Below are 24,338 nucleotides of genomic sequence, written 5' to 3' on the forward strand. Positions count from 1 at the left end.
GGGAATTGCACAATATGCTACTTCAATGTTTATGGCTATTTACTTGCATGAAATGTCTTAGATTTGGATGGTCTTCATTTTGAATTTCAAATTCAAAATATTTTCTTAAAACAGTATTTTGTTCCAGGATTAGAGCTCTTGAATAATTTTATGAACTGCAAATATAATATTTAGGTCTTTGTATTAAGAATTTAGAATATACATATTTTGCTATGAAATTGAATTGAGTATGTATTTTTAATTAATGTTCCATTACACATACGCAGACAGGTCAATAATCTACCAGAAACATTTAGGGGAACTGCTTGTAATTTGGGACAGTGTGTAATTTTGGACACTTTGAGGGTAAAATTGGACACTAAAAATAAATTCATTAAATTGGAGTATTTTCTAATTATTCTAAATAATTATTCTTTTTACAAGATATTGAGTTTATTAGATTATTGAATAATTAATATTCAGTGCAAAAAGCCTTAAAATATTCCCGAAAAGGAAAGGGATTGTGTGAATGAGCGCGTACTTGGAGTGCCGAAGTCAACTCTTTTTAATGAATTATATGGAAATTTTCCGGACTCTTTGGGATATCTTACGGTTTCTTCTCATAAACAGGAAGTTATGTTCTTGAAATGAACAACAATGGGCGTCAGGGCCTTGAAAAACCTGAGGATTAGTGGAGAGACGGCTTAGCGTAATTATATTAATCCGTCTCGGCTTAAGTTCTAAGTGTGTCAAGAACTTCACATTGATTGTCGAAAATTACAAGCACAGTGTCCAAAATTACAAGAAAATGTCCAAAATTACCGTCAAATGAAGATTAATTTATCCTATGTTTTAACATTAATTTTTATAAAAAGAAAAAAACGATAAACAGCTTGTCAAGGGTAAAAAAAAACTTCTGAAAAGGGAGTAACTATTGAAAAAATATTGCACTTCATACTTTTCCCAAATTACAAGCACTTCCCCCTCAGAGTAATACTACAGAGAGAACGTGCTAGAACATTTTTTTAAGGAGAAAGTGAAACGTTCTCAAAAATTGAAATGTAATCGAGTTTCCTCAATGTATGTGTTTTTTTCATTTATTCTCCAGAGTGTAACTAAAGTTTCTTGAACAGTTCTTAAGGTCAGGATGATCTTTTTGGCCAAGAACATAGGTGAATAGTGTTTAGTGATGAAGTATAGTGCTAGGGAGTTAAAAAATAAATTTCCATGGTCAATGAAAAGCTCGAATCTGAAGGTTTCATTTACTGAATACTTCTTAAACTTTCTTTTTAAAGTTTTTAGATGTCCAACCACCGGGGGCGGCTATAAAAAATGTTCTTCCACAAAGAGAATATCTTATCCGATTTTTTGGTAAACCCCACGCAATTGGTCATCAATTTGATAACGAGATATCAATTAAAAAAAAAAAAAAACGTGAAGTGATTGAATTCGGCACTGAGAAACCAGCGCCGGTTATACTAATTTTATTCAATTTGAGAAAAATTTGTTTATATGAAAACTGGCACAGATTTTTTTATTCGACCGTCCTCTCCGTAGTAGTAGGGTAAAGTGATATAATTTGGAATTAGTGTTACAAGTTGGACAATCCGCAGGTACAAGTTGGACATGGTTTTTTTCTTGATAACTACAGTACGAAATTTCTTTTTAAGCACAAGGAACCAAATTATAGAGCTAAAGCATTAAAAATATACAAATAAAAATGAAGTAAATACTAAATTTATCAAAACAAAAAGCCCTGTCCAACTTGTACCACTTTACCCTATTACTCCTATTACTCTGAGTCTCTGACATTTTCTCTGAATCTCAGGTATTCTTTCAGTGAGCAGAACATTGAGTCGTTTTACCCTTCAATGAGCTTATTTTTGTATCTACTGAGCTCAAAAATGATTTCTTGGCATTAGTGTTGCTCTCATGAATTTTATGTTTACGTGAAAAGTCTTATTTTCTTCCGTACCTTTCTCGTGCCTTCTCTTAAAAGGAATTTTTGATATCAAAAGTGATGATTCAAGAGAATTTCTCGTCACAACAGTTTGTTAAAGTAACGGGTTAATCTTTGTAGAGTCCTAGCAATAATTAAACTCCAAAATCTCTTTGTGTATATTCGGATTCGGACACATTAAACAATTACATGAAAATATTCCAAAAGATAAATTTAAAATTGTACTCGTCGTGTGCATAAAATTGTCCATTAATCTTTAAAATTTCAAAGCTTCATATTACTGTGTTAAACTCTTGTTCATAATATTTTGTCATTTATTTATAAGGCTATAATCTTGATGTTTAACTACCTTGAACACCTCTAAAGCTAAGCTATGAATTGCTTTGCAAATGTTTTGCCTTGCTTTTAATGTGTATAATTCTGAAAGTCAAAGAAGGTCAGTAACCCTCTTGTCCTTATTTGGTCTTTGGTGCGGTGAAAACAAACAAGACCGAGCGTAATTATTCCAAAAAACACCCCAGCAATGAATTAAAGCAGGTGTAAGAGACTTTTTGGGTGGGAAGTGAAATATAATTTCATTAGAGCACATAATTCGAGCGTCTAAAAAGGGTGATATTCCATTAAGATTTTTGTGCTAAAAGCATATTTTTGGGTTATATAGCACAATATAGATAGCTCATATTCTCTATGGATATGAAAGAATGATAATAATTTAGATATTCTGAATGGATGCTAGAGGCTTGTAAGTATACATATAGGGGTGAGATTTTGTTGGTAGTGGGAGCGAAGCTATAGAGTAGACAACCCCATTAAATTTCCACGATGTCCGACGGAAGAACAGAACTCACAAATCCAGACATCTGGTCCCATTATCTCATGTGGCTTTATTGTTTCTCTAACCCTTGTGTTTGGCTGACCATTGTGGTTGGGGAATGTTCATGAGGAGGCAAAAGAAAATTTTTGGGGGTTGTTGGTTGGATATTCGGGTAAAAGAGTCAAGAGAGGAGATACCGCTTGATCGAGTCCACTGTACTGGACACTAGTGCTCCCCTTAACACAAATGGATTCGCAAATGTGTACTTCTATCTGGGATTTGTTGGCAAATAAATGTATAGGGGAGACTGGGGTAAAAAGTCACAATTCGAAAATTTCATAATTCAATACCTTCCAAGATAAAAGAGATAGCGGCTTAAATTTTTTTCCTTAGATAGCTGCCATGGACCTTATTCAATGTCGTAAATTTCTCAGAATTCTAACAGGGGATTTATAAAATAAAAAATATTGAAATTTTTAGGATTGTTTTTGAAATATTTTCCTTACACGAGATATCAATTATTACCTACTTAATTTCCAAAATTGATGCACTTGGGAATATTTCCTAAATGATTTGGATTCCCTGAGTACGAATCCACTATCCGTTTTAGCATTTTCCAAATATCCTTCTCTCCAGAAATCTTTTTATTAAAAATGACCACTTGGGGTAAAAAGTATCAAAAGGTATGGGGCAGAAAGTAACAAAAACCGAAGCAATTCCTGATGTCTCACGGCGAAAAGAAACGTCATTCATTCTCATGTGTCGTCGCTTGTTGTTTATTTTGTATGGGTCACACAATTTGCAATTTTATTGGAAAGTGGTGTTCTAGTGAGGTCAATTGTAAAATTTTATGATATTTTCATGTTCCAACTGCTCCAATAAACAACCCTGAACAAACTCTTGAAGAACCGCATTATCCGGAAAGCTATGCAATGTCAGGGTGTTATATTGTAATTCACCAGAAGTCAAAATACGAACAGGTATACAAGGCAAGAAACTTTTTAAGCAACTAAATGGAACTGCTGAAAAAACCACTGGAATATCTCAGGCTCTGAGATAGTTCGATACCAGCCAACAGAAACACAATAAATTTTTTTTTTCATTTCACCAATTTCTCTTTATTCTCCCCTTATATCGCTCAGAGCTTCTGAGTCACAAAACTTTGAGACCTCTGGAAAGTCCTTCCTTTGTCCCACACAGTTAAATTGAATGCCATATTGTATGAAAAAAACTCTATGTTGTACTAGACACTTCTTGCTTTTTTTTAATTTGTTTATATTTTTCACTTGAGTGACGTTTACTCGGCAACTCTTCGGCAGATTTCGTCAAATGCATCTCGCTCAATTCGCCATTTTCGCCTTTTCAGAATGGTTGAATAGAATTTTCTTGCCAAAAATAGACTTTGGAAAATAACTTTAAAAATGCTTTTCTCGTTCAGATAGGAAAAAATCTGTTGCACAGAGGTGTAGAGAAATAAATATCCTATGCAAATATGTCATCTAGGTATTTTTTAAAGTTACGGGAGCCCGTAATAAAGCGTATCAAAATGTGGTAATTTTACCCCATGCCTGATACTATTTGCCCCAGCATTTTTGAGAATGGTCACAAAATCACCTTTTAGAAATCGGCACAATAAAGGTATTTCCTTACAAAATAGAGCAAAAATTACTTCCACAAAGTTGTAGAGCGGTAAATTTCCTATAAATCTGCATTAATTAAAAATTTCTGAAGCGCTCGGGTAGCTTGTAAAAAAATTAAATATCCGTTTTGTGACTTTTTACCCCAGTCTCCCCTATATTGGGAAATGAGAAACTAAGTGAATGAGGGGGGTGGATGCTTTTGCAAGAAGTGGACGACTAAATGGGAACATGTCCGAGTATACCATATACAAAACGGACGGTTACATGATAGGAGAGGAAAAGTAGTATAAATTTGTGTGGTGAAGCGAGATTTTGAGAACAAGAGAAATTAAATCAGATAGGAATTGGCTATTTGGTAAAGGAAATAGGAAACTAAAGTGAAATGACGATAGAGACTGGGAAATAGAGTCAAGTGTACCACATAAATTCATTTCTTGTGCATGAATTTAGCACCAGGGGACTATCACGGGCCATCGAGTCCATAAGGTATCTGAAGAAAGAGGAACTGAGTGAGAGAAACTATAAAAGGTTATTATAATCTCAATATTGTATCTAGTTTCCTAAATTTCCATTTCCATACGGTCGCAGGGGATAGATGATAAGGATTGTTTAAAATTAGTATTTCTCATTCTTGTTTTGTCAAGCAGATGATATCAACTGGTGTTTGATGGTGGTTTTTAATCAAATTTCCTTCGGCTAGTTATAAAGAGAAGTCTGCATTTCTTGAACTGCACAAAAACAGGGCAATGTGTTATATATATAATGTGATTCTTAATAATCCTACTATATAGTTTTCACAAAATTTTAGGTTTTGCGATCGGACTTATCGTGGTATCACACTACAGAATTTCACATTAAAATTTTAATGAGATTCACATTAATTGTTGCTGATATGTGTCCTAATGTGCAATTCTTGTCAAGAGCTTTAAGAAATTGATTCATTTAGTGATAAAAAAGTGGACTCGGGTCAAAAAAATTGGTTTACATGGATTAAAATAGCATAAATACGATTGATATTAATGAGCAAAATAATGAACAAAATTTGTTCATTAAAGTTTCATCGGGTAACAGTTTATTGCAGTTATTCGAGGAGAACTTCCTATTCTTCACTGAAATTACTCATTTTCACTCAAACGACTAAAATTCTTCAAAAACAAAATCATTCATTTGACAACCCGCGTGCCATAGTGACATTGAGCAATTCGAGCAATGTGTCCTGATTGAATCAGCAATTTCAAGTGATTTTAGAAGTTTTAATGAGCAACTTTTCACTTTAACTTTAAAGTGAAATTTTGTAGTGTGATAACTCTGTTAAACTTTTTAAAAATATTTATAAAAATATTTTAACGTCTCGACCGGCAGTAACTGAATAGCTCAATTTGTGAATATTGAAGTTTAATCAGGAGTTTAATGGCCTCTATCCACAAGGGAAATTTATGTTCATATTGAAGCAAATTCCCTAGGCTTGTGCAGAGACAACTCTTCAATATGAATATAAATTTCTCTAGTTTGTAGAGGCCAAAAATACTGCTACCCTTTGATTCAATATTTTGAATATTTTGAATATCTTCGACTCTCTACCATGAATTAAGTTCAGAGATTGAAAGATTTTTATGAAAAGAAACTTGCCCCCCCCCTCCCCCAAAGGACATTCTTGATTCGAGCTAATGGAGATAAAAATAAAAACCTTGAATAGCCATTAGTCTCATTCTGCTCTTTAGAACTTGAAGGATGTTGTAAACTGTTTCTTCTCTTTCAAAAATTTTAAATTCGTTTTACCACCGCTAGGAACGTCATACCCTGGACAGACTTACGACTTAAGCCGAGAGACGGCTTAGTGGTAAACAGTTGGGAATACAAACTAATCATTATTCTGATTATTATCTACGTTAAGCCGTAGGTGTATTCAGATTATTAGAATGGAAGTCTGTTTTAAAATATGTCTAAGTTCAATTTACAACCCCTATGGTATGGATTAATATAACATTTTAGTTCGATACCGATGCATTTGATACATTTCGAACAACAACAACAAAAACGTAACCCTTTCTGAAAAATTAACATTTCCGGAATCTTATTTCAACTTTTTTGGGTTTCTCTCAGTGGAGACAGGAAAAATTCCTGCCTCTACCCAGGCTTGAACTGGGGGCCTTTCGCTATCTAGGCAAATGCTCTACCAACTGAGCTATGGGGACACTGGCTCTGATTGTCTTTGCCACTGATCTCAACCAATTGCCATGTGCACTTCAAGGCTCGTAGTGAGTCGAAAATAAAGATATTGTTACGGAAACGAGATAGAAGATGTGAGGGACGAGTCAGGAGAGATAAAGAAGAAAGTAGGAGAGTTTTATCGATGATAAAAGTTCAGTTGTCCACTGATCTCGCTAGAGTGATCATCACCAAAATGTTAAGTGAGTGCAAATAAATGTAATAGTGCAAATTCCTCGTGTTAAAAAATCATCCCTTGCGACCCCAGTAACTCAATTTCGTTACAATATTTAAAAATTACATAAAAATTAAACAGATTTTAAAGTTCTAAGTTAGAAATAGTCAAATTTGATTTTTTTTGCTAATTTAATTACTTTACTTGGTTCGTTTGTACTGTGACGTATGAATTGTTTATTTACAAAATTTTTTTGGCTGATTATTACATAAAAAATGGCTCAAACAAATTTAAAAAAGTATAGGTTTTGAATTTATTTTTCAAAGTAATTTTGATGGACCAAAAAAAACGTTTTGCAATTTAACATCATGATGTAGTGTTTGATTTTAGATTACGTTATAATTGTTGTTGTTGGCATGTCAACAAACATTGTTTTGGTTTGACTATTATTTCCTGTCCGATATTCGTTTTTTTCTGCTCCTCGTTTTCTATTTATAACAGTGCTTTGAAAAAAAAACGTTAAAAAAACTAAATTGTGAATTTGGGAAAGTGTGACCAAGGATATATGGAAATTTGCATTATTTGATATTGTTGGATTGAACGCCACAATAATAAGAAAACACCCCTTTTAAAATTAGATGTTATTTTAAATGGGATTTTGCCTTTGTCGATAATTCATATTTTGTTGAATAATTCAATACAAATTTGCAATTTCCTTTTCGTATTATATCGCAATTGCTTCTCAATGTTGTGATGCGTAATGTGCAAAAGAGAGGAAGTTATAGCACAATATGATAAATGGTCGAAATGCCTATCTTTCTGACTTGGGGTAATGGTATGTTTATTTTGTATTCCTACCACGTTGCCATCACTGCGAATATATTAATTTTGGAGAGAGAAAAGTTCCTTTTTTATTGATGCAGACGAAAATATATTATCAATGAATTTTAGATTTATGCATCACATCAATATTTTATTGCAAGTTTTTCTGTATTGAAGGATGTTTGGTTTCTTTTGCAGGCTCCTCAATATCCAACTTGGAGGCAGCACTGCGTCAATTTCCACCAACGAAACCTTCAAGATGCAGCGAAGTGTCGGGTGTTTGGGCACCGTGCACATGTTTTTTGGAAATGTGCATAGGTTGGTACCCGTGTGGCCTGAAGTATTGCAAGGGTAAGGCTGAAGATAATGCCCTTGCATCGGGCACAACAAGCTATCGATGCGGTATAAAAACGTGTCGTAAGTGCAATCAATACTCATATTATGTCCGACAAAAGCAACAATGTCTCTGGGATGAATGACCATTATTTAGTTTTAATTTTCATTCATCATTGTTTTATACCCCACGAACAAACGTGGAATTTCATTTGTATTCAACGGAAACTATTCCCTTTTGCAAGAATGAAATTTGTCAACAAATGTTTTAAAATATTCATAACGCATACGACGATGGGATGATGTAGCTTAGATGCAGACAGATCCTTTTTCACACACATACACACAAAAATAAAGCCAGACAAAGATTAATTTCATTAAACTTTATAAAACTGCAAATTTTGCATAGTATTATGTGTTACATGTTTGCAGAATAGAGAGAAAGAGAATGGTCCGTGTAGAACTCAAATTTGGATGAATATGTGAGCTTTTTATTTAATGAAAACAGGTTGCGTGAAAAGTTCGTGAAGTTTAAATGAAAAGTGGCAGATATTTTGGTTTGGCTTCGATGCCTGATCATTTTAAACTGATTTAAGCGCTAAATTACAGGTTTAAGGGTATAGTCTGAAGCCCATATACAACATATTATACTGTTGTGAACCTGCTTTTAGTCATGTTCTTCCAAGGGGATGCTGCACGATGTTCTTTATGGGGTGTGCGTCGTGCTTTGATAAATTTTAAATTTATTCCTATACTTCATGCGAGCAGTACATACCTGCAGCGAAGTAGAGTGGGAGAATCTTAAGACGGCTGTATGTGCTCTTATAATTTAAATTGAGCTTGGGTGTATTATCCACTCTTGAGGGAATGGAAAAGCTTGTTGGAGCTATTCTGCTTGAACAACTGATACTCTATCTCTGTAGCGTAAAACTCTTACTTACTTACTTACTTAACCGGCGCTACAACCAATTTTACTGGTCTTGGCCTGACTCAGGACCCGTCGCCGCTCGAGCCTGTTACGCGCCCCTGTTCTCCAATTCCGCACCCCTAATGAACTGGCGTCCTGGTCCACGCTGTCGGTCCATCTGAGGCTGGGTCGGCCTCGTCTTCTCGAAGCATAGAGTCCGCTCCTAAAGACTTTCCAGGCTGAGTCGTCCTCATCCGTGCGAACCAGATGACCAGTCCACCGTGAGCCTATTGAGGCGTATTTGCTTGACGACAGTTACCTCTCGGTAGCGCTCATACACCTCATGGTTGTATAAGCTCCGGAATTGTCCCTCCTCACATATGGGGCACAAAATCTGTCGTAGTATCTTCCTCTCAGACGCGGCTAAGAGTTCGCAATTCTGTTTGCTGAGGATCCACGTCTCAGACGAATACGTGAGGACTAGCAGGACCATAGTCCTATACAGCATCAGCTTAGTCTTTATGCTTAAGGGCCTTGACAGACCTGAGGATTAGCCGAGAGACGGCTTAGCGTAATTGTATTCGAAATAATGGTTAGACATCATTTCCATCATTTTCCACTAAGTCGTGTATCAGCTTAACCCGTAAGTGTGTCTAGGGCATAAGGTTCTGGACCGGAAAACTTTTGATAGATTGAACTAGGCTTTGTTGGCTTTCAGCAGCCGTGCGCAGACTTCTGTTAAAATGTTGTTGTCGGCTGTGATTGTTGATCCAAGGTACACGAAGGAGTTGTCATCAAAGTTGTAGTCCCCCATCGGGAGCCCTATTTTACCGGTGCTCTACGCAGATGTTGCCGGAGTTGCTGCTGACGAGGCCACCATGTACTTCGTTAAGCGTGTATCTCTATTCTCAGAAATATTTGACTGCTTCTAGAGGAGTAAATAAAGTTGAGTGTTGAGTACTTTGATACCTTGGTTTTGGCTTTAAATCCTGTCTGTCGCGTCGTTTTCTCCTACCAAATCCGTGATAGTATATTGCATTGTTAATATTCACGACATTTAGCTGAAAGAAAGCAGCGTTTTCAGCAGTTTTCAGCATATTTTTCCTGAATCGATTATCAAAAATCTGCTATCCGGTTAGCAGTTCTCGAATAAAAAGGGCTAACCAAATATATGGAAATGACACTGTCTCGCGACTCTCGTTTTAAGATTATCAGAATTCAGTTGAAAAAAACCGTAAGTGCTGCTGACTTTGATCCCCTACTGTTCGTAAGCTTTTCTTTAATTCTAATGTTTAAGAACGGTTTTCACCTTTCAGACATGGTAGATTGTATTGATAAAGGCCATCCTTAAATTCTAGAAGTAAAGAAAAGCTTACGAATGAATTGATGAATTGGTGCTCGCTGGGAAAGGGATTTTGATTCGGAACCTCTATTTCGAACCCAGCGTGTACCAAACGCTAACCGATTTCAATTAATCTAAAAACATGTTTTTTAGGCACTTTAAATCTCCCTCTTCAAAAATTCCATTTGTTTATGTTCGAATATTTTGATCCACATATAAGAAGCCGTAGCCAGGGTTACAGCACAATATCGTTAAGCTTAGTGATGACAGATAAAGAAAGTTCCGATCCAATGCTAGCTACTGAAATTGCAGCTATCATCATCGTAATCGACGCAATTGATAAAAAAAAATACAATTGATACTACAGTAGACTCTTTCTCAATCTGGCATATGGGGCAAAATGTCATCCAAATTATCCAGAGATTTGAGCTTCAAAATCATTATAACTTTCACAAAAAACGCTCAAATTTAAAGAATCACAATAAAACGAGGGGAAATACAGTAAATTTGAATAAATTTGCTTTAAAATCAAACGTGAAAATCGTTTACAAATTTTTGTGCCCGATTGAAAAAGAGACGATTGAGCGAGAGTCTACTGTATCCTTAAAAAGTTCTTACTCCACCCTGTCTTTTCTATTATCTAAATCTAAAGGCTTATGGTGCAGTTCATTTAGAGGGCTAAATGCTCATACAGGCTTGTAGACATAGGCCTACACATCACATATCAGAAAATCCTACACAGTCACACTTCCCGTCACAGAAGATGGTAGGCAGCTACAGAAGCATTTGGTTACGTTAAAAAGTTTTGACCAAAACCCAGACCAGTAACTTAACAGTCCTTCCTAATGGAAATTTCTATCATATGGACTATTTAACACTGAACCTACCGACTAATTTTGGTCGTTTTTCGGTCAAATGACAAACTGCGATAAGGTTGGATACTCAACAAATTTGTCTTGGAAAAGAGCAAAAAATTAAAATTTGAACACTGAAAAATATGTTACATGCATATTTTAAGAAATTCATAAAGTTTGATAGAGACATTGTACCATTTAAAATATGTGTTAATTTTAAAGCGGTCAATTTGATCGGGTCTTGGTAGGTTCAGTGTTAATTTAAAAAAAATCTGCTTCATGAACTTTTCACACAACCTGCTCATGTATAAAGAAACTTATCAGTGATGCAAAATTTCGTGGTATGTTGCAGTATATTTCCAGTGTTAACAACATTATGAAGAGCAAAAGGGATAGGTAAGCCTGTCGGGTAGGGGTGGAAAACTGTAATTTTGTAAATAGTCAACCGTAAATGAGAGATATGTTTAAAAAAAAGGTATATTGTGCATAGGTTCTAAAATATATTTTCTAACTGAAAGGATCATACAAGAGTTAAAAAAAAACAAATGATACACTTTGGAAACTTTCAAATTAATCAACTATTCTTTTATAACCTAGAAATGGAGTGTATGTGACTAGCAAAATAATAAAAAAAAACAAGAGCGAATATGATGAAAAAATAATAGAAATAAAAAATGAATTTAATAATAGCTTCTGTATGGAAATTTACTGAGGGGATTGTGAGTGAATGTGAAAAAATTTTGCAGTGTATTATTTTTCGCTCGCAATTCCGAAAAAAAATGCTTCTTTTATTTTAGATACGCTACAGAATATTTTTTTATGAAGAATTTTTTTTTGGTTAATTTACAAAATGTACTTTTTTCATGCGTGTCCATATCGCGAGATAGAGAAAAAAGTCATTCAATATAGGCAAACACAACGGAATGCAACAGGAAAAAGGGTATGGAATTATTTAAAATAGTGCTGAACATCTCTTTTCCCTCTAAATTACAAAATCTACAACTCCCATCGTATAGTGAACAGGTGTAAAATACGATGTTGAAAATATATACGTGTATCATATCATAATTATCAAATGTGCCAATCAAATGAAATCTATTGATTCAATTTGGTTCAGAGGTTGCAATATCGCTGCACGCTGGGTCAGGTTTTTTACTGACATTGCACGATAATATAGCAAATTTTGTGGAGTGGATTAATTTTGTCACTTGCATTACATGAACACATAATATGTGGGTGGATGATTTTCAATGAACACAGCAGATAATTGCCAGATTCAGTAACTTTAAAATGTTGGTTGCTGTAATTCTGCTCTATTATAGTTGTAAATTGAACGAAATGTGTTAATATTTGACAGGACAGACGTCGAAAACCATGACCTCAAAGTGACAAATCACCGAGTTTGCCGTATAGATAAAAACAATTAATAATAATAATTGTTTTCATCTAATTGATTGTTTCCGAATTATTACCTGTTGAGCAGAATTCTTCAGTTTTCCAAGATCTTTCGAATAGATTCAATCAAATTAATCAATGACAAATATTCACTGAGAAATTGGTATTTTATGGCCTCTACACATTTGGGAGCAAATTGCGTCAAAAATTACCTTTTTGACAGAATTATGACGTTTGTACATACAGCACTGCAGGCAATTTCTTTCAACAATGCAATTTTTGATGAAAATTGATCGTAATGTGTAGATGACTTTAGACGATGTAACTTTTGACCTTGCAAAAATTGGCAGAAATTTTGTTGAAAATTTAAATTCTCCGCTCATACACAATTTCAATTATTGAAATTTCATTTTCAACAATGAAACTTTTTGAATAAAATTTTGTTTGAATAGTGCTTTCATACTTTTTTTTTTTAATTTTGCTTATTTAAGTCAAATGTCAAATTGGTTAGTCTCTTTTCTAAACTAATTTCACTAGACAGAAAAAAATTACTAATTGTTCGTAAATATTTGTTAATTTCTACTGAGGATTTAGCCACCAAAAAGTTTGTAATTTTTTGTACTTTTTCATAAACATTGCTCGTAACATGATCATTTAGTGAGCATTTTTTGCTCTTTTACAAATATTTATTCGTACATTTTTGTTTAACTGACAAAACTTTACAAATAAATGACAAAATTTTATGTTAATTTTTTTGTGTGTTTACGAATATTTACAAATAAATTTTTGTAAAAGAACGAGAAATGGTCGTTAAATGATCATGTTACGAAAAATGTTTGTGAAAACGTACAGACATTTATAAACTTTAATGGGTTACGATTTCCGATAATTTTATAAATCCCCAGTAGGAATTCACAAAAATTTACGAAATATTTTTTTTCTGTGTAGTGAGATTAGTTTTCCACCAGACAATTGCCAATTCAAGCTGTCAAAACTCAAACTCAGGCTTTTGTTTAAAATATAGTAAAATTTTAGTTTTACTGCACGAAAAGGAAATACGAATAATTGAGAATTCACATATTGCATAAGTTTTTCAATTTATTCACCCGACATTTTTCTTTTAGGGGCGGTTTTATTTTATACTTATTTGTGGTGCCGTAAGTACGCGTGACTGTCCCTTGCGAGTGGCTTTGATACCCTCCTGTTCGTAAGCTTTTCTTTAATTCTAATGATTAAGAACGGTTCTCACCTTTTCAGACATAGTAGATCGGATCGATAAAGACCATCCTTGAGTTCTAGAAATAAAGAGAAGTTTACGAACAGGAGGGCGCCAAAGTCAACCGAACTTACGGTAGATTTAAATTTTCACAAGTAGACAAATAAATCTACAAATTAGGAATTAATACAAAAAAATTATTTCGATAAATTAATACTTTTAAAAAAATCAGAGACATATGCGAACGGCAGAAGATAGTGATTTAGAATCTGTGTGAAAAAAAAATTTACAAATTTTCTCTCTTTTCTTATTTAATAAAAAAAAATAATAAATTTTCTGAGTGACACTTTAATCAAAAACTTTTGGTTTTTGATTAAAGTGTCACTCAGATTGAAAGTTAGATTATAAAGTTATTTAGACCACGAAAATATTCTGGACACACGACATTGATGTTACAATTATTTTAAATTTTTTTTTATTGATTTTGAATTGTAAAAATTTCCAAGCAAATTCAGGATAATTAATAGTTACACTTACCTTATACTTTTATTACCTTCTTTTCTTTTGGAATGACAACCTGAAATTTCTCTACTCAATTCAATCTTCGTATTTCGGGTCAAAGAGTTATATTTATGAGTGAGGTTGGTTTTATCATACGAGCTAAGCGTAGATGTATTTTGGGACACTAAAACTTCTTCAATTTCCCTTTTAAAGTCTTTTATTACCACCGGAAATTCTTATGGGTTGACCACTTCGTAAATTCTGCGTTGGCATTGACAAACTTTAGGCCATTATAGTATATGAAACCATTAGAGTGCATCAGTGAGACAGAAATGATAAGATTCGTAGGAAAAAAGCGAGAGACCTACTATTGAATGCAAGACGAATTCCTATCATCAAAATCAATTACCTTGATTAAAAAAATCTAAACTGACTCTTGTTTTATTCTAGAAATCAATTCAAATAGGATAATAAAGTTGAAGTCATCCACAAGTTGCAGGTTTATAAAAGGCGATTTCGTCTATGCTCTTTCAAACTGTAACGTTTATCTTCTCAATCTCTTGCTTTAGATTGTTGAATAGAAACCAAAGTTTTCTTAAAGAGAAACTTTATTGCAATATATGTAAGTCCCTAATAGATTTAGTAATGAATACAGAACTTCGTTCAAAGACAAAATATAGGGGAAACTGGGGCACCACCAAACACGGGGTATCATCAAACACTAATTTTTATTTCTAAACTACTTGGTCTATCTGGAGCATTTCTTCAGTGGACAAGCATCCCTAAAATGCCTATAAATTTCTATTGGTCTTGTTCTCAGAAGTCGAAAATCTAATTAAAAAATCGCAGTGTTTGGTGTTACCCCGTGTTTGCTGGTGCCCCAGTTTCCCCTATATATATTTTTTTAATTTTAGTCATGTGTGAACTTTTTTTTATTGCACATTATAAGGCTAGATTAAAGAGTAAATTTTTCACAAAACGAATAAACAACAATCACCTCATTGCGTTTTTCATTGGAAAACAGAGTCGATCGGTGAAAAATTCGATATTGAAAAGGTACACTTTTAATTTTCCTGAGAAATTACCAAATTAAAATTTGTAAATATGGATGGATTTTCGCTTTATTTGGAGCGAAATTAACTAAATAATAAAACTGTGGTATAGAAAATATATAAATATAATAATTTAGTACTGTATTTATCATGAAAACAATGACGTTTCTATTTGGAGTAGCGAAAAAATTCTATTTGGAGTAGGTTTTGAATTAGCTTAATTTACCCTATTCTTAAATAAATAAATAATTCACAGATAGTGAGATTTTTGTGAAAATCTTCCAAGATTCTTGAGATTACATTGTAGTGTTCAGAATTTGAAATTTCGAAAGTTGTCCATTTCGAGTAGTAAGTGTAAACTTTTTTTCAGAGATTTTCGCAAAGCTCATTTTGGACACTGAACTCTATTATAGTTACCCACTCTTGTTTAATAACTCAAAAAATAAATAAAATAAAATCTGTGTATTTTATTATAATACGTATGGTGAAATTACAACAGAAATTACAACCCATGTGCAAATTACCATCGATTATACTGTAGCTTGTGAGTTTTTGATATGGCATTTCCGACATTTATTCCATGAATTGAAAAATATTACATAGGCATTTCTGTAATGAAAACCTATTGGAAATGTTTTTTGCAGACAAGCAATTTCTGTTTTGCCATTGATTTGTCGATATTTTCATTCGTTAGAGCTACCATGGGGAACAGGGGCAACTTTGAGCGCAAAATTGATAAAAGAGAAAGTTTTTTTTTGGGTAAACATTTTCAGGGAAATGCTATTAGACAGGGATATAGGTGAAATTGGAGAAATATTCGCACTTCCAAAACATTCTTCAAATTCGATATTCCTTGATAATGGAAGAAAGTTTTCCGGGGAAAGCTGGTTCTTTACAGGGGTTTGAGTGTAGAGGTGGTCGGAACAATATATAGGAGGAATTTCTGATTTAGGACTATGGAACAATGAATTGAAGAATTTTACGGAAAAATATTTCACATAGATTGTATTGATTGATGGTAACTGATAAAATTTGAAGTGTGGTGGGGGAAACGTTTAAAGGTTTTGTGCCGAAAAGAAAACTCAATGATTGATGATGAAAATGCCGTGTAAAATATTGCATCCTCCGGGGATGATTCCCTTCCTTCACTTTTCAAACTGGGTAATTGATTTTTCCTCCGTCCCTAAAGAAAATAAGTATCCCCGCACTATTTCATCTAGAGATAAAATTTCTGGTAGACTAAAAGAGCTTGAGGGGATATAGACACCACCAGACATTTACTCATGGGCCCATTTATCGGGAAAGACGAAAATAATGCTGTAGGTTGTACGGAAAAGTTTGATCAAACACAAATATGATGATGTCAGAGATTATTGATATTCCAGCTACACGCTCCAGTAAATTATGATTTCCATTATCTGACCAGAGAATGAGCGTGTGAATTTGTGGCGTGAAGTGCCTGGTCAGCAGACCCTTAAACTGCCTCAAGTGGGTGTACAAAATGTCTATATTTGTTGAAGCCACCAGCCATCAATGTGTGCGGGCAGTCGTAAATTCAATCCCATGGGTTCCTAATTAATCACCCATAGCTGTGCTTGTTATTCCAAATACCAAATTCCTGCAAGTCAAATTCAAACAATTCAAATTTACTGGGCTATAAATGCAAAATGGTTTTTGATTCAATTTGGAATGAGATTGAAATTCTATGTTTTACAAACATTCGAAAGTCTTTCTGAAATCCTGATTCGATATTCCATAGAAATTGTAGAGGTTTTCGTATTCACCGGTTGACGGCGCTGGGAGTACCTTCTGTTCAAACTTAGAACTATTACAGTGATTTCATCATTTCATTGTTAGACTCTCGACAGACCTGAGGATTAGCCGAGAGACGGCTTAGCGCAATTATATTCGAAATAATGGTTAAACTACATTTCCATCATTTTTCACTGAGTCGTCTCTCGGCTTAAGTCATAAGTGTGTCTAGGGCATTGCAATGATTATTTTTCTGTGAATTTCTATTACACTCACAACTCTTCATTATTCGACGTTTTGAGCCCAAACAGAAGTAGATTTTGATTCTCCATTAGTGTCTTGGATGAAAGGTAAATGGAACTCTATTTGCACAAAAAGTCGTTGATATTCGAAGAATTCAAATTTAATTTCGAATTTTCATACTAAATTTTCGAACAAAGTGGTGAAAATTTAACAAATATCACACTAAAAAGCTGGCAAAAGAGTTACTCATTGATTATGGAGTAATTAAATACTGGGGCAAGAACAGTAAACGTCGTTGTTCTGTTTTTTTTCCTCACAACAATGTGAAGATCGTCACATTTTGACACTTGAGCACTTCGAAATTCAAACAGGATGTAACTTCCGCCACATTGCGAAAGTATTAAAAAGTAATAAAAGTCTCTTTTTTGGATCTTCAAATAGATTTTCGAATTTTTCAAGATCTACTACTGTACGGAAAGTTTAGGGAACAAAATGACATTTAAATTTTCGAAGATTAACAGTATTTTCTTCGTGGTATTCTTAAGTTACATTTTTATAACAGTTAAGTATCAAAAACTTTGACAAAACGAAAATGATATTTAACGCTAGGCAAACTGCATGTTTCATAAAAAAATTGTATACATCAACTGTTAGTGTTTTGTAACTGTCAGCCGGATATCGAAGTACCGGATAACGAAGAACTGAGTGTACTTCTTTTTAATTTTTATCAATACTTATACGGACGAAAGATTCAAAGTCATGGACTTAAGAAAGTTTAACGGTTTTCTTTAGAATTATTTAATGATGATTTCTTTAGTCTTATATTGAATAGGGGAGACTGGGGCAAAAAGGCATAAGGTAAAGTACCCTTTATTCGACCGGTTCCTCTATTCGACCGGTAGATTTATTTATTCAATTTAATTATATTTGCTATAATATTTTGTGTATGATCTAACATTAATAGGTCAATTATTCTTTAAATAATACGAATCAGTGACGAATTCATAGAAATTGATGAAATTCACCATCAAATATGCAAAAATTGATCCACCGGTCGAATAGAGGAACCGGTCGAATAAAGGGTACTTTACCTTAATTTCGAAAAATTCAATATCTTCCAAGGTAAAAAAGATAGCGGCTCAATTTTTTTTCTATAGATAGCCTCCATAGACCTTCTTCAATGTCGTAAGTTTCTTAAAATTCGAACAAGGAATTTAGAAAATAAAAAACATCGAAAGTTTTAGCACTATTTTTGAAATATTTTCCTTGCAGAAGATAACAATTATTACCTACTTATTTTCCAAAATTGATGCACTGGTGAATATTTTCTGAATAATTTGGATATTTTAAATACGAATCCGCTATCTATTTTAGAATTTCACAAAGGTTCTTTTCTCCAGAAATCCTCTTATTAAAAATGGCCACTTGGGGTAAAAAGTAATAAAAACCGAAGCAATTTCTGTCTCGCCGCTTGTTGTTTTCAATGGTCAAACGATTTGCAGTCTTTTGTGTGTTTTTCCTAAAATAGCTTGAAAGGTGCTTTTCTCGTTTTCTCACTTTTTCGCAGAGAAAACGCTGTTTTTCAAAGCTGTAGGTGAATAAATTTTTTATGAAAATATGTCTTCTAGGAATTTTTTCAAATTTACGGAAGACCGTAATAAAGCGAATCAAAATATGACAATACCCCATGTCTGGTACTATTTGCCCCAGCATTTTTTAAAATACACACAAAATTACCTTTTAGAAATTGGCTCGATAAACGTATTTCCTTACAAAATAGAGGAAAATTACTTTCACAAAGTTGTAGAGCGGTAAATTTCATATAAAACTGCGCTAGTTGTAATTTTTGAAGCTCTCGGGAAGCTTGTAAAAAAAATAAAATATCCGTTTTGTGACTTTTTGCCCCAGTCTCCCCTATTTATTTAAAGTCAAACTTATTCCAATTCGAAGTTCCGTAGACAATCTTAGTAGTAAATTCATCAACTTTCCATTTGAACCTTCAAGAGGCATATCTTATCGCAATAAAATATTCTCGTTCAAAACCTCCCAGAACATTCGAATTTCGAATATTCCGTGAAGGAAGTAACTTGCTTCATTCGCAAAAGGAGTTTAAATAAATCGAAGATCAGTTTCGAAATCCAAAGAAAAGACATTTTTACTTCTCATTTCGTCCGTGTTCGTTCTCATTTCGTGAAGAAAAAACGAAACTGAGCAAAATCTTTTGACAGCATCTTAAAGAGAGTTTCATAACTTTTTCTCATCTTGTGCGAAAATTTGTTTCAGAAATTTGAAACTGAATTTGAATTCTTCGAACATCATCAAAGGCAAATAGACTTCCATTTAACCTTTATCTGAGACACTGTTGGAGAATCAAACTCCAGCTGTGAATGGTAAGACTCAGAATCAGCTGGTTGATTAATTTATTAAACAATACTCTTCTTCGCAATAAAATCTAAGTTCCATAATTTATACAAATTTCCATGTTGTTTGCATTCCGTTGTGTGACTGTTTAATTCAAATTTTATTGATTAATGCTCTAAAAATCGAAAAGTAAATCCATTCGAACATAGAAAACCTGTCAAGTGATAAGGACACTGCTTCTACCAAAAGTGAGACTTTAATGCCCTTTGGATTCTCTCTGTTAGTGCTTATGTTTTTGCGCAAATGAGAATCTGATTATTATGTGGCCTTAGCTTTTCTCTTCAAAGTGACACAGTGTAAGTAAAAAAGAAAGAAAGGATGAAAGGAGTAAAAAATGAAAAATAAATCTACAATAAAAGGAAACTATATATAACTATTATTTAGAGACGTGTGAATAGAGAGTGAAAATGAAACTAATAGAAAAAATATTGCAATGTGCAAAGTATAATAATCCGTTTAGCTTTTCAATTTCTCGCAATTTTTGACATGAAAGAAGAAGAAATCCTTTGAAAACTACTCCTTCCTTTTTCTTCAACCGTTCCCACATGCTATTAAGTGATGATTTCAGACAGGAAAAATGTTCTATATGAAAGAAATGAAGTTTTTGTGTATTAAATGTATGACAGACAAAATTAACCAATAGAAGGGCAAGATATTGCGTTTGGCTTTTATTTCCCAAAACAAAAATTGTATAGAACGCTCAATAAATAGGAAATAACTTTACTAACATCGAACAATATTGCATTTAGTTTTACTGAAAAATAAGTTTTTATTCAGTTCAATACTCTGTAAATGTGAAAAAAGTGAAAAACAAAAGAAAGAACTAAACTGAAGATGATTTAATAAATTTTGTATTGAGGAACAAAATGAATAGAGAAAATCAATAAAATTTTTGATTCTTTTCATAAAAACCCTGGATTTTTATTACTTTTTTCTTTAATATGTTGACATATTTAATTTAAACTTAAATATGATTTGCAATTCGACCTCTACATTGACGTATATTTATCTAACTAAGTTGCAATATCTACTTCCTATGTATAATAATTCACCAATTTTATTTATTATTTTTTAATATATTTTTTTTAATATGAAATGAGTTGAATGGTAAACCTATGAAAGACATAAAAAGTTCCCTTGCAAATCATATTTAATTATAAATATTATTGATTTTTCATAATCTGTGATGTTGCACTTATTAAAAAAACATTTTCGAAATAGTAGAATTCCATTAAGAATTTTCATACTTGATACATATTTCATTTCAAATTGACAGCCATTAAAATCGAATGAGACCAGAAGTGGAACTACATCTTCCGTCAATTTTCCTAATTAATAACTGGATTAAACATTTTTCGACAGTGCCAGTGTTTCAGAAAAATCAGGTAAAAATTCCCATGTTCAACAAACGAATAATCTGTAAATAAAAAGAAATCGCATTTGGTCAATTAAGTCCTTACCAGATATTTTAAATCAGAACAACCTATTGCATATGTCTATCCTTCACTTTCAGTCTTCATCTTTTGAGTATAACAACAAATTCAATTTTGATTTGAGTGCTAAAGAGTACGAAAATGTGTACAATACGTATGAGAAAAAAATTTATAAAACTTTTTTTTCGTGAATTTTCCTAATCTAAAAATTGTGCCAAGTATAAACAGAAAATTTGGTAAGTAAATCGATTTTGGTTAGCAAGAAAATCGATTCCAGCGGTCTGTAAAAAAATATTACTTAAAAATTGATTTTGATCAATTTAAATATAACAATTTTGAACTGTAAGAATGTCGTATTTTTTGAATAAAAAATGGTAAATAAGAAATGAAATATAGGGTAAGGGTTCATAATTTTGGACAGGGTGCTTATAAGCATCAATGTACTGAGTTTGAAGTACGATATTTTCAGTACTAATTGACTTTTTTTGTTACTCTCTTTTCAAAAGGGTTGTTTAGGAACTTGGCAAGGGTTTATTGTCTTTTTTTTTACTATAATTAGTTTTAATACGTTTAAAAATGAATTGATATGTAGAGGTGCATTTGACTCGAATTTGGAACAACTTGGTTATTAATTTGGACAACTTGGCTGTAAATTTGGACAGCTAATCCGCCTCAATAGGATGCCCATTGTTCTTCATTTCATGAAACAATCTTACTAAGTCCTTTTTCTGTACTTGTAAGAGAACTGTAGAATGTCACAAGAAGCCCGGAAAGTTTACACATCATTCATTAAAGTGAGTTGACTTCGAAACTGCAAGTACTCGCGAATTTGCTCATTCTCTGACTTTTACGGGAGCCTTTTAAGGCTTTTCTCACTACACCACGTTCGCAGAGATGATATTCCTGTGTTTCTCCAGGCATTTATACAACATAGTCATCACAAAAGTTAAAACTTCACGAAATTTCGAAAGAAAAGCACATCTCCAAACACTGAGAAGAAAAATTGGGTGCGATTAACTGTTTTTCCTCAGAACTTTAACATTTTTAGGTGTAAAAATATAGCAACATTTTTAATGTTAATCTTACACCTTTTTAAGTTAAAATTAACATGAAAAAGGGTAACTTTAAGCCATAATACACCTAAAAAGCATAATATTTACACTGATTTCGGATCAATAATGCAGGGTAAAATTAACATTTCCGGAATGTTATATTAACTTTTTCGGATTTCTCTCAGTGAAATAAGGAGTATCACCTCACTGGTGAATCTCTTAGAAAATTGCTCATTTTTCACACGAAAAACGCAATTCACAAGAAAAATCTCACTTCAGGTCTAATCAGCAAGTCACTATAAATGTGAATCAACACAATATTCAACTAATATTTAATAATATCACTTAAAAACAGTGTAGAAAAATGGTTAATGCTTCACCACAGCTAAATAAAACTGAAGTAAACACAAAGTTCTGTCATATTTCTCGTGAGCAATTGCTCACACTGAATTTTCAACAAAGCAATTTTAACTCAAATCATATTCGAAATTTAATGTATTTAGTGTTAAAATCTTCCAAAAGGAACAAAATATTATGATATAATTCATTACAGTAGACTCTCTCTCAATCGAGAATATGGGGCAAAATGTCAACCGGTTTAGCGATAGAATTTGTCGTCAAAGCCTTTGTAAATTCTACTGTAACTGTAATTTCTCTGTAACTACAGCGAATTTGAGCGAATTAGCTTCATAATTAAACGTGAAAATTGCCAACAAAATTTGTCGACCGATTGAAAAAGAGCCGATTGGGTGAGAGTCTACTATATTCATCAAATATTGGAATAAAAATCCATAATTTTAATCAATTTATTTAAAGTGTCCAATTTTATCCTCAAAGTGTTCAAATTTAGAAACTGTCCAAAATTATGAGCTTTTACCCTACTCTGTGTTTTCTTGTAGGGAGATTGTGTACAGCTTCGTACGGATTTACAAAGGTCAGATTTTGGACGATTTCAAAAAAATCATTACTTGTTTGAACATTTTTTGTGTTCTTATAAAGTCAGATAATCACCTCATAAAATACTACTCCCTCCGTCCCAAAAAAAGTCGTACGTTTGAGAAAAATTCTTGTCCCAAAAAAAGTCGTACGTTTGAAAGAAAATCGCGAGGAAGAGACGGTGTAAAGTAGAAATGCTTTGTATTGGAAATATCTAAATTAAGTACATCCGATATGTTCTTGTTTTTTCTGAAAAGTGTAGGGGAAACTGGTGCACCACCAAACACGGGGTACCACCATACACTGCGATTTTTTAATGGGATATTCGACTTTAGAGGATAAGACCTATAGGAATTTATAGGCACTATAGGGATGCTTGTTTACTTTTCTACTGAAGAAATGGTAGAGATAGGCCAAGTAGTTAAGAAATAAAAATTAGTGTTTGGTGCTACCCCGTGTTTAGTGGTGCCCCAGTTTCCCCTATATCTTTTATGAGCTACGGATGACCTTATAGACGATTTACTTTATGCCACTAATCCATCTCGGAGAAGATTTTAACATCTTTTCTGATTGAGTCAATTATACTGGGTAGAATAACTACGAATTTGTCCAAACATTTTAAAGAGTGTGAGATGTGGAAAGTAACGCCAGTGAAGTATGGTAAAAAAGTTCTTTTTGACAGCTGTCAAAGATCATTAAATTGACATTTAGTATTTCTGTCAAACACATCTGAGTTCTAAACTTTTCTTTTGCTTACAAAAATTTCTCTTAGCACAACTGATAGCTTTTCTTGATGGAAATAGTTATCGGGGTGGAATTTTGCAAGTTTCCCCGAAATGTGTCATTGCTCAGCGTCTGCAGTCCAAGGGAGAAAAGTTGCTGAATTCAGTGTAAAGTTTGCATATGGGCTATGCTCCAAAATTGACAGTGTAAACTTGTCCAAGAACTTGTCCAGTTTCTTGGGAGCAGAATTGTTGGAATTCTAAAAGGGGTGAGCACCATGTGGATGGGCCGTCTGGAGCACTCGACATACGTTCTATTTGTGTACATCTCATGTGTCAGTGTCCCATTGTGTCCCATGTTAATAATGTGGTCCGACTCTCCATCATCCTCGGCTGGTGGGAGTTCATATGCCAAGGCAATGTCTCGGTCTGCAATACCATGGAAAATTGCTCAAATGTAATCGTGTTTATTGCTGGCCAAACCACCGCCACAATTTCCATCTTCTGGTGCGGGAGATGTTCGAGTTTCATGTTAAATTGTCATTGTTGCTGTTTGTTCTTGAAATAACCACATGGTAAAC

General features: G+C 33.4%; 1 protein-coding gene across 3 annotated transcripts in view; it reads left to right on the forward strand.

Annotated features, from left to right (window-relative positions):
* LOC129807176 (out at first protein) overlaps positions 1-13,842 on the forward strand; it is a 97,982-nt gene extending 84,140 nt beyond the window's left edge. Inside the window, exons 5-6 of one of the 3 annotated variants that reach the window (XM_055856267.1) lie at positions 7,797-8,015; positions 11,387-13,842. In XM_055856267.1, coding sequence (XP_055712242.1) covers positions 7,797-8,015; positions 11,387-11,403 — 236 coding nt within the window. In that variant the 3' untranslated portion in view covers positions 11,404-13,842. Of the gene's footprint in view, positions 1-7,796; positions 8,331-11,386 lie in introns of those variants that run through there. The other 2 variants (XM_055856268.1, XM_055856266.1) reach the window with 2 other exon arrangements.
* The last annotated feature ends 10,496 nt before the right edge of the window (positions 13,843-24,338 follow it).

The sequence above is a fragment of the Phlebotomus papatasi genome, chromosome 3 (assembly GCF_024763615.1).
Source record: "Phlebotomus papatasi isolate M1 chromosome 3, Ppap_2.1, whole genome shotgun sequence".
Classification (NCBI taxonomy): Eukaryota; Metazoa; Arthropoda; class Insecta; order Diptera; family Psychodidae; genus Phlebotomus; species Phlebotomus papatasi.